Source organism: Saccostrea echinata, unplaced genomic scaffold (assembly GCF_033153115.1).
Source record: "Saccostrea echinata isolate AGI-Se365-2 ecotype Australia unplaced genomic scaffold, CSIRO_AGI_Sech_v1 ptg000051l, whole genome shotgun sequence".
Lineage (NCBI taxonomy): Eukaryota > Metazoa > Mollusca > Bivalvia > Ostreida > Ostreidae > Saccostrea > Saccostrea echinata.
Window position 1 is genome coordinate 8,059,197 of NW_026889800.1, and position 12,706 is coordinate 8,071,902.

A 12,706-nucleotide genomic window follows, 5' to 3' on the forward strand; every position below is an offset into this window, starting at 1 on the left:
TTAACAAACCTGAGCTACTAGATTCTGTGTTTAAAGCAATTTATAAGTGTCAGTATATACACCCACTTATTCATTACCTTCCATGTTAAATAAAAAAAAAAAAGAAATTATAATCAGTTTTAAAATAAGTTTCACACTTTATACCACTATTATATGGTGTACTAAAAGGTTCACTCACTCCCTTACTTCAGCGACATAGCAATTATCATACTAATATCTCTCCCTTTTCCTTGGGTTGTCACTCCCTCACCCTCAAAAACAACAAATCAACTATGGGTCATATCACACTTCAAGTGAAAGCAATGTGTTAATTGTTTTTACTAAGTTTATCTTTATTAAACATTGAATAAATTTTCAGTTTTCTAATTGATAGTGAAAGCTATGTAAGACTACACTGGCTCATACAGAAAAGCCAGAATCCTCACACCCAATTTTGGAGTATGTGATCTAGTGTTGAATCAACTTGAACAGCATGCATACATTAAAATTATCGCATTCTTTACTAATTTATATAAATATTATCATCCCTTAACTAGCATTACAGTGCATTCCTTCCCATTAACTTCTAAATTGATAAAAATTGTGAGTCACCAGTGTATTGTATTCATATTACAGTATCATAATATTATTTAATTATTTAAGTAAATGTATGTCAATTACTGATAATCTTTTTTTTTAATTCACATTTAAAGATACAAAATAGATGGTTTCAAATCTACAGTAAATTATATAGAGAGAAAAATCATCAATCTTATTCTACAAACAATCTTGTAACAATATATTAACCTACATTGTTCAGCTGTGTGGTCAAAAACCTATCAAAGTTTTAGCAGACATAACAAAGATGTGACAGAAAGCTAAAATTTAGTTCAAAGGGTTTTATCACCTTCCAATTATGTGTTGAAAGCTATGGTGATCATTATTTATGTAACAGTTAAATTTGATTAAAACATAAAATAAACTGTCACTGTTTTAGATAACACACTTTTTGACAATGATAGTGAAATTAATTCCCACGACCTTATCTGAAAGAATTTGCGGGAATTTGATGCAGCCACTGTATGTCCCACATAATCTGTCAAGAGTTATTTATACAAGAGCATGCAGGCAGTGTTAGGCAATTATAACAGACCCATTTATTCACATCAGTATTCTATTCATTGAACTTAAGTACAATAATTATGGGCAATTCATTTTCGAAGAGTTGGAGCAGAAGATTGATCTGTCTAAATAAAATTTAACATTAATATAATATCAATCCTGAGATTTAGGTAATAGATAATGTGATCTTCGACTGACTTGTTCTAACCATCAGTATCTTAAATGAATATTTGTTATCATCTCAAATCCTAGAACATAAGCTTTCAAATATGACTGATACAATGTCTTTCATAAGTATAAATTTGGTTGTGAAAAAACTCTAATAAATATTACGAAGAAATTTGATAAATGATTATTATGAAAAATCGTCAAAATTGATATTTTTTTAATAATTCAAATAAACATTTAAAAAAGCATACCACTAGTCTACTTCATAATATTTTTATGTCCCGCCATGAATATGGCTGGGGCATATTGAGTTTGTCATGTCTGTCTTCCGTCCTTCTTTCCTTCCATCAAGCTTTGGATTTAGCTCAGTTCAAAGCTCAGTTTCAAAGATATTTTTCAAGATAATTTTTATAAAGCTTCATATGTTGATCGGTATTGGTGAGAGCTTTTCAATTCTGTAAACATTTTATGACTTTGACCTTTCCTTTGACCTTGACCTACTTTTCTTAAATTAGTGTTTAGCACAGTTTTAAGGAAATCATTCAGGATAGTGTAATCAAACTTCATACGCTGATACATACTGATGTTAACATTTTTTTTACCTTGACCTTTCTTTTGACCTTGACCTCACTTTTCTTATAAATAATGTTCAGCTCAATTTTAAAATAAAGAATTCAAGATATTTTCATCAAACTTCACATGCTAAAACATACTGATGAGAGCTATCAACTGCATCAACATTTTTTTCACCTTGACCTCACTTTTCTTAAATCAGTGTTCACCTCAGTTTTAAATAAACCATTCAAGATATGTTTATCAAAATTAATATGCTGATACCTATTAGTGAGGGACATTCAACTGCATGAAATCTTTTAACCTTAGGCTTTCCTGTGATCTTGACCTCAATTTTCTTTAATTTGCATTTTGCTTAGTTTAAAAAAACATTTAAGGTATTTTTATGTAAGCTTATGCACTTATACATAATTTGGTGAAAATTTATCATCTATATCCAATATTTTTAGATTTCAATTTCAATTTTAAAGAAACTTTTCAAGACATTTGCTTCAAACTTCATACACTAATACAAATTTTCATGTTGCATTACTAATATACACTGGACGGGGCATTCATGTCCTATGAAAATATTTCTAGTTTTAAATTACAGAAATATAAACTTAAATGTTCATCTACACTTTTCCAAGGAACGCACGCATCACTTTTAATAGCAACATGGGAATATAATAAAACTAAAGAGTTGTCACCTGAAGAATTTTGTATCTTTATTCTTCATCAGTAAGACAAATTAAATCTGATATTTATACCAAGATTGATCAATGTAAAGCTCACATTCAGCAACTCGTTTTGGAGGTATTGCAAGAAAGAATATATTTGCTTAAACAATCGGAAAACTTCAGGCCAAAGGAGCAGAAAAATATATTAAAATGGATTACGGAGTATCAAACAGGCATGAATGACACCATCTAAAAAAGTAGCAAGAAACATTATTTGTCTGTTTTTGAGCAGATTTTAAGGTGATTCAACAAGATACCCGTAACCTAATTTTAGTAACAGGAGTTATGTTAAACGTTGCAATAGCTGGTGCTTTATAGCAACATGAGAATATAATAAGACTAGAGAGTTGTCACCTGAAGAATTTTGTTCTAAATAGCAAAAATCAAATTAAAAAAATCAGACTCCAAAATTTGACTCCAAACTCCACTCCATAACTCCACTCCATGCCTCCAGTCCATGAATTACACGGTGCCCGAGAAAAATTCCTTTTAAAAAATGCAGATATTTTCTAAAAAATACACCTAATTAATTCCGTACTTTTAGTGAAAGCCATCATTGCAGACAAAATATATGCTTATCAATGAAGGGCAAGTTGGACTTCGATAGCCTCTGGAAAGTTGTTTTCCCTGTTTATTTTGTCCAAATGTGAAGATTTGAAACCGAAAGTACATTGCAAATTGCGGATTTTATAGGGGTCTTCTCTTTATACATGTCATGCTTTCAATAACAGCCTTTCAGAGACCATTCACGTCCAACTTGCCCTTCATTGATAAACATATATTATTTCTGCAATGATGGTTTTCACTAAAGGTACAGAATTAAGCAGGTGCATTTTTTTTTTTAAAAATATGCAAATTTTTTGAAATTTTTTCTCAAAAAATATATATTTTTTAAAATATTTGTTTTCAAGTGATACTTTCTATCTGTTAATCAATAATATATTTATAAACTGTAAAAGTTTTAACCTCATATCTCACATAGTTTTGGAGCTATTGTTAAAATAATTTTTTGGACATGTTGACCTTTGACAAAACCTTAACTAAAGATTAACATCTACAATGACTAGTTATTAAATAAATAACCAATATAATATGTAACATATGTATCTAACCCATTGCATATACTTGTTATTTGCATGTGTATGTTCAGTTGAGAAAACTATGCAAAAAAGAATTATTTGTAAGTTCAACATGAACTTAAACAGATGATGTAACAGAAAAATCTAAAATCCAATAATAAACATTGGTGGATAACGGAATATTGGATTACCTTCTTCCCGTTCACAAAGAAGACTAAAGCAGACGGCTCCTCCATTCTGCATTCCTGTACTACCGGTCTAAATATGTTACGACGAATTTATCGATATGTATACCACTGAGATGCAACGACCAAGTAGGGACAAAATCTATGGTGTGCAGTTCTTGAAAATTATTTATTTTTATTTGATTTGTGTGCAGTCGGTAGCAATATGATTTGGTTTGTTGACTGAATTCTTGATGCTGAACAATGTAATAACAATTTTTTTTGTTTTGATCTGTCCATGTTGTTTGTTAACTTTTCACTTAAAAATTGAGACAAGTTCAAAACCACTAGACTGTAATTTAATACTTAATTTAAGACTTTAACTTTTCAATCGTCAACTTCCCTTACTAATGCAGCAATATACCTTCATCACCTGCATACGGGGTTCATATCTCTCAGTTGATTCGATACGCAAGAGCATGCTCGACGTATGAACAAATTCCAAAATGAGGTAAGTTACCGACAAACAAGTTGATGAAACAAGAATTTCATCATCTCGTTTAAAGTCGTTATATCGTAAGTTCTATGATCGATACAATGACCTTTTCAGCAAATACAATTTGTCATTAAGTTAAATGCTGACTTACGTTTTTCATACTAATTGTTAGGCCATTATTTACACACTGAATTGTCGACGGATTTTCCCGTTATTTCCCGATCATGACAAGGAGCACATGGCAGGTGTGACCGGTCAGCAGGGGATGTTCACTCCTCCATGGCACCTTATCCCATCTCTGTTGTTTTAGAGGTCCGTGTATGCTCTGCTCCAAAATTTGTATTGTTTAATGGACTTTTGAGCTTGAATACTTTTTGTTATCTCTATACATTTCATACATAAATTGTGTAAAGTACTTAGCTAAAGCATTTCGCATGCAGGACACAGTGCCCACCCGCAATTATTTGATAAGACAGTGATTTCATTAAGGACTCCTCTCGTACTAATAAACACAGGCTCAGAAATAAGAAAAATACTTAAGTGTAACTAAAACAATACATATAATGCCTCAATGAGTAAAAAGTTATGAGTTAAAAATATACCACCTCGTTTAGTGTGACTTAAAAATATACCACCTCGTTTAGTGTAACTTAAAAATATACCACCTCGTTTAGTGTAACTTAAACAAATAATACCACACTAAGTGTAACTTACAAAAAAACCCACAGAATCATAAATAAGAAAAATACTGCCTCATTTACTGTAATTAAAAATATACCACCTCGTTTAGCGTAACCTAAAAAAAAAAATACTGCCACACTAATGTAACTTAAAAAAATAAGCAAGAATCAGAAATAAGAAAAATACTGCCTCATTTAGTGTAACTTTAAAAAACTGTCATATTTAGTGTAACTGAAGAAAAACGTTAACTGCGAAGGCTAACTCTCGATTTCTGCTTACATTTTACACAATATTCAACATGTTTGGCAAATTTGCTATTAGATTTGTTTTTGATAACCAACTCTAAAACCAATCTGAATTAATTAATTAATACCCTTAAAAATAACTCTTTTGGATAAGGGGTGTAAAATCCTGTTCACCGAAATCAGACTTAATTATACCTGACAGGATTTTAGAATACGTGTGGATATGGATAAATGACCATTTAATCTTTCACTATGTCAAACTAATGAAATATGGAGATAACGAACAGTATTCAAGCTCATAGTCCATTTAAACAATACAAATCAGGAGTAGAGCAAACACGGACCTCAAAAAACATCAGAAGCGGGATCAGATGCCATGGAGTATTAAGCATCCCCTGTCGACCGGTCACATCCGCCGTATGCTCCTTGTTGATCGGCTAAACGGAAAAATCCGTAGACAATTCAGTGTGTAAATAATGGCCTAACGATATCTTCATCAAGTTCAAGTTTTTTTTATTTCTTTGTGTCATACGACACATCAGAGTACATAGTAATAACTTAACATATAAAACAGTATAATAAGGTATTACAAAATGAGAATGAGCATAATAAATAAATAGCAAGTATATAGGACGTGTTATAACAGGTAATTGTAATTATGAAACACTTCAAAATTACAAATGATCTCCCAGTTGATTCGATACGCAAGAGCATGCTCTACTTATGTACAATTTCTTAAACGAGGTAAATTATTGACAAATAAGTTGATGAAACAAGAATATCAGCTGTCTCGTTTAAAGTCATCAGTTCGTAAGTTCTATGGTCGATACAATGACCTTGTCAGCAAATACAATTTATCATTAAGTCAAATGCTGACTTACGTTATTCATACTAATTGTTAGGCCATTATTTACACACTGAATTGTCGACGGATTTTTTAGTTATTTCCCGATTATGACAAGGAGCACACGGCGGGTGTGACCGGTCGGCAGGGGATGCTCACTCCTCCATGGCACCTGATCCCATCTCTGATGTTTAGAGGTCCGTGTTTGCTCTGCTCCTATTTTGTATTGTTTAATGGACTTTTGAGCTTGAATACTGTTCGTTATCTCCATATATTTCATTTATTCTTCTAATGGAGGGTTGATATAAATATTTTCCATTTCTAAACATTGGCTTAACTTATAATAGTACTTTTTCAAATACTTCAATCAAAGGTCATGACAATCATTAATTAACATATCTACCAGTTTCAACATTTAGATTATGAGCAGAAAACCTAATTCTAGCAACCTGTATTTTGTACAAATAATAAACAGGTTTAGGAAAGTTATTTTGTACATCAAAAGTATCAACCAAATGTTGGAAAAACGGACGTCGAACATTGTAACGGATATTAGAAAGCATGATATGTTTATTCACCTCAAGGAATCTTTGTTTGAATAACATATAAGTATTTACATTGAAATCTGCATTCAATACATAGCTAAGTCCCAGTTTATTAATTTCATCTTGTATGTCTCTGATCCAACTATCATTTCTCTTCAATCTTTCTTCCAAGCATGATTTCAGTAGAATATTTTCTGTCCCCTATAATTAAAAAAAAATTAATAAGTTTCAATTTTCTAGATTCCCTCATAGGCATTCTTCCAAGTTCAAAATACACAAGACTGTTTAAAGCACTTTTTTTTTAATACAAGAAGTAATTTTTTTTTTACAAAAGAGACTGTATTTTTCCTACATTCGGAGCTTTAAAAGATCCCCTCTGTAAGCCAACAAGACAGTCTTTTCAAAGAGATTAATGGACTAAGAGTTGTGAGTCGTACAGCTGATCGTATAGTGGCTCTCTCTTAGAACGTCGCTCGGAAGAGCCCCGCTCAGAAGAATGCTCAGAAGAATGCGTTTGGTAAAGTTTGAATGTCATTTTTATAATGTACAATACATAATACTCATTTACAAATGGGACAAACAAGTCGGATTTAAGTTAACAAGATATGCAATAAATTGTGACAAAACCCTGGTAATTCATAAAAATAATGGAGGATATTCAATGTTTAGTAGTAGGATATGGACCTTATTTCACGAGTGGGATAGGATTTTTTTTATATTAAAAAAAAATATGTTTCACGAGTGAAATAAATTCCATGTCCAACTACTAATTATTGAATTTTCTGTTTATTACATTTTCTTTGATTTTTCCCTTGCCTTTGTCTTTTCGTAACATAGTGTCATAGGCTGTGACGTCATAGCTTAGTAATTGTGAGACTGAAAACATTGATACATGGATTTTAGAAACATATTTGGGAAGAAACTGGGAGTTTTATTCTGTATCAAGACTTAGTTCACAATCTCTATATTTTGACAGGCCAGAAACATTTTTTTACTTACTTTGATATCTTTCACATTGGGAGAGAATATCACTTTGGTATCCTTTCACACTGTGAGAGAGTATCACTTTTATTCAATAAATAAATAGAGGATATTCAATGTTTTGTAGATGAATATGGAATTTATTTCACGAGTGGGACAGGATTTTTTGATATTTTCACGAGTGCGAAGCACGAGTGAAAATATAAAAAAAATCCTGTCTCACGAGTGAAATAAATTCCATATTCATCTACAAAACATTGAATTTTCTGTTTATTACATTTTCATTGATTTTCTCTTTGCCCCTGTCTTTTCCTAACACAGTATCATAAGCTTGACGTCATAGTTGAGCGGTTGAGACGTCATAGCTTAGCAGTTGTGAGATTGAAAACATTACATAGCATTGATTTAAGCAACATATTTGGGAAGAAATTTGCAGTTTTAGCTCTATCAAGATGGTTGGTTACTATCTCTATCTTATGACAGGTCAGAAATTATTTTTTTTACTTACTTTGATATCCTTTCACACTGTGACAGAATATCATTTTGGTATCCTTTCACACTGTGAGAGAATATCACTTTTATTCAATAAATAAATCACAGTATTTCACTGTTGAAAATGTAATAAATCACAGTATTTCACTATTGAAAATGTAATAAATTGTAATTTAAACAACTTTTTCAAAGCTGCAGTTCAGCGTCCTAGTATTGTGCACAAGCTAATTTTATTTTAAGATAATTTGTAGCAATGTTCAGTTCCTGTATCCTGACCCAAACCAGGTTATACTCGAATAATTTGGCCAAGTATTAGAGTCATTCCTTATAATTTAATTTTAAAATCATTAAATAACTATGGGTGTAAAATTTCGTTGCTTTTTATTAGTTCAAATTTGCCGCTCAATAATACAACCGTGGTACATGTAACGGAAGTGATGGGAAGCGAAGGGAGGTAAAAACTGATACATAGGTCTAGCAGCCTTGCTGTGTGTTTACATGTGGTAAGATCGAATTATTGTTTGAAGTTAAAGGTACATTTATTAAATCTGGAATTTTCCATGAATCCCGAGGACTGGAAATGAGAGGACTGTATGGATACAGTTGATTTAGCTGGTTGTCAGGGGGGGGGGGGGGGGGGTCCCCATACCAAACCAGGTTATACAGAAATAATTTGTGTTCCTTTTTGGATATTAACCAATCAGAGTCTAAAATACAAACAAAATTAAATTATATAGAGTTACGACAGGGATAAAAATGTGTTTTGAATCACACTATTGCCAGATATTCTCGTAAGATGCAAGCTGTTTCATATTATAACTTACGTTTTTCATGTAATGGATACACTCCCAGAAATTTGGTAGATGACAGAGTGTAATTATCACCACTTCAGGCGGCAGTATCGTCCTTCAAAGTAGAAGCCATCAGTATTTCCCGACTTCCGAATTGAAATCGGAGGCCCCAGTTTAAACTTAGTCAGTTTTTGTTCTTTTACGTTGGAATTAGTAAATCCTTACAAAGGTGCAACATAAAAAACCTATAGTCCCCTCCGGTTTCACCGGTAGGGGACTAATAACATATATCATTACTTTCTAGCGTTTTCTTCATCTGTAAGCATCATCTAAATTGACTGCTAGTGCCTGTCGTAGTCCTCATTTCCACGACTTCTTGTGATTTCCACAGTTTCCACACGATAGTATCCTTTTCACAATCGCATCCTCACAGCGAATTTAATTCAGGATCAGTACAAATACATATGACGGACCCACAGACACTGGGTCAGACGTAATCTCCGCCCTAAATGGTACACTCTATCAGACCAACGTCATATAAAAAAAAATGCCTTAAATGTAGACCACGATAAAAGCCAATGTTTATTTGATTATTGTTGCACTATTGTCAGAATTTGGGTCAAGAATCAAAACAACTTTAGTCAGCTTTCAAATTCCATTAAAATGTGACAATGAATCTGACGTTTAACCTCACTACCATTTTCTCTTGCTGGCCCATTTATAATATTTAACTCTCGAAATACTTATATTTAATTCTCGAAATACTTATAAGGAGCAAACAGTACTCATTTATGCCTAGTATATATATTCCATAAAAATATCATTTTTGTTAAACATTAAAATTTCGTTGTGATTTTGAAATTTCCTAATTTTATGAAACAATCTTATCCATCTGCACCTTTATTCTTACATGAATATAACTTTGGATAATTTGTTTTATTTAAAATCAGTTAAGTTAATTTTTTTGTTTTAACAAACCAAAATATATGCAAAAATGTATAAATATTCCTGAATATCAAATTCCAAGTAGATGCAGAATTTGGTCAGTCTACAGATACTTTTGGTTCAGAAATTTTCGTCGTACCTTGCCACACTTTCCTTCCGCGTTCGACATCTTACAGTACACTAGACAAAATTGCTAACGCACCACCTAAATAAATTAATATTTTTCTTTTCAAAACTTGTTTATGATGTTTTTGATATATAATTATGTTACTTTAATAAAAAATGAGGCATTTAAATGTCTTAACTGATAAATAATAACAATGTTTGCTGAAGCGTAACCATTTCATAGAAAAAATTAAAATCGTGTCTATACTTTTTTTGATGGAATCAATTTCTGTTTTTTCTTTGTGGTTGTGTTCTTTATGTTTGTACTAATTCAAAACTCAGAAAAAAAGTTACCCCGTGTGCGGCGTTTGACTCTAGAAGAGCGCGCTAAGGCAAGCAGTTTGATGTCTGCAGGGGGTTCCTTTGGAAAAATTTGTGAAAAATTAAAACAATTAATTGATTATGCATTCCTCTAAGAAAAATTGTTGCTGATGAATTAACAGTCATAAAAATGTTAACAATAGAAAGTGACGGCACTTAGTAAGCACCACACAATAATTTCAAGATTGTTCCACAAAATTGGGGCAACCGGAAGTTGGGTGGATTTGGTAGAGACACAAAGGCACTGGATGACTTCTAAGCGATGTGGTAGTCAATCGGGGTATATAATTTGATTTTTAACTTAGAGACTGCTCCCGTCGCAACCTCACGGACCACCATCGGTAATCACCAACTTCATATCTTGGCAAAAACGGTGCGCAGTGCACGTCGGAAAATTGGTCTTCGGGCAAGAAGGTCCTTTAAGGGTCTTGTCATGACACCAAGACATTTGTGAATCCAACTATTTTGGAACGATGGCATGTTTTATATACTAGTACCAATCAGACAAATGATCAATCCACAGATAAGAATAACAAGTGGTGCGTTAGCAATTTGGTCTAGTGTATACTTGTCACAGTATTTCGCTGGTACTGATCACGGGCACCAAATTGACTTAGTAGATGGATGCCAACGAGACCAAGGTGCTTTCAAAGAGTTTATTTAACTGAGAGTTGTACATGTAAGTCGTATAGTGGCTCGGTAGCAGAGCGCCGTACATCGTATTTTATAATGTACAATGTGTACATGTACAATACGTAATACTCATTTACATATGGGACAAACAAGTTAGATTGTGACAAAATCCTGGAAATTTATAAAATAAATTGTAATTTAAACATAAACTTTAATAAGCTTCAGTTCAACGTCCTAGTATTGTTCAAAAATTAATTTAATATTAAGATAATTAATAGCAATGTTCAGCCATGTTCCTGTATCGATGTCCCAGGATAGATAAATATCTTGTTTTCTTACACTGTCCCTCTTCCGAAAACGGAAGTCTTACACTTTCATATCCCGATTGGATTTTGGGTCAATATACTTACATTGTAAAAAGTTTAATATAATGTTTATTTTTTTCTGATTAAAATAATTGTCTCTAACCTCATAGGTTTAACACCCACACCTCTGCACCAAAATTAAGAATACTACTAACATACACATCAAAAAGTGATAAATGGGTTTCACTATTAAAATCAAAGTTGCAAAATTTTAATTTAACGTAAAAAAAATGCTTTAAGAACCCCCTCTACACTGCACACTAAAGAGTTCTGATTCTATGGTATTTTTCTGCAGTTAGAGTGATCTGCCCTTAGATCTCAATTCCAATAAATTGAAATGTACAGTATATTATACCCCATTTGTAATCAATTTAGTATTCTTAACATTTTAAAAAGGTGAAAATAAATTAATTGAATACTTTATTTGCATTTTTTTTTCTCCACGGAAGTAAACAAATGTGATTTCTGTTCATTGATACTTTGTCGTCTCTGAACATTTTTCGTGGGGGTAAATGCCACGTACCGTATATTGAAAATTAGACAGAGAAGCTCAATATTTACACCTTTATTCAATATAATTTTCTCAGCATCCAAAAAACATTTTGCACTGGTGTATAGAGGGTCCTTAACTCCCTGTTCAGCCTCGTGCTTTTGAGTTATATTAAATTTTCTATTAGAATTGAAGCACATGTCTGATTCATTTCGTGAAATTTTATACTTGTTAATCATTTTTGTGTAGTCATAGATAATCATTGACTGTGGATTTTGGTCTATAAACACATTTTCCCCCTGTGAAAGAACAAAAGCTTTGGTATAAATTTCCTAATAAGAATTTGTAATACTTGTTTAAAGAAGAGGGTTTATATAAAAATAACTTCTGTATCTCTATATCTTGGGCGTAATATTCTTTCTTGAAAAAATATATGTAAGGAGCTCAAATTTTCTACAGATGAACCTTAGCCTCAGTTATTAAATGATAGGTGTTGACAGTCTTCATATTCCCCTCGGTAAAGCCCCTAGCTATCACCGCGTGCTAATCCGCGTACCGACTAGCGATTACTAATTGACGATGTCGTCTAAAATGATTGTGTCGTTTTGTTGTCCATCAGGTAGCAAATGTTTGTTTGTTTGTTTTATTTGAACCAGAGACATTACATCTCATAGGTATACAAAATATGTACATAAATATTTATACATAAGCTTTGCACAGGATAAGTGTAGTATATGCTATACAATATACATTACATGTGGCAATTACATAAACAATAGCATTTAATGTATTATCACTTCTTATTGTACACTATTTAAAACATCATTTCTTAATTGATAAGAAAAATACAGAAATTTACCTAGGTTACATAGTTCTTTAGTATTTGTGGAACTCAGTAACTGTACTAA

The 12,706-nt window shown here is 32.2% G+C and overlaps 1 protein-coding gene across 1 annotated transcript in view; it reads right to left on the reverse strand.

The window, feature by feature from the left end:
- The window catches only part of LOC133203441 (xanthine dehydrogenase/oxidase-like), a 32,558-nt gene extending 28,600 nt beyond the window's left edge, over window positions 1-3,958 (reverse strand). The window contains exon 1 of the mRNA XM_061339222.1: window positions 3,832-3,958. Within this exon, the coding sequence (XP_061195206.1) occupies window positions 3,832-3,876 (45 nt within the window). The 5' untranslated portion in view covers window positions 3,877-3,958. The remainder of the gene's footprint in view (window positions 1-3,831) is intronic.
- Between the last annotated feature and the right edge of the window lie 8,748 nt (window positions 3,959-12,706).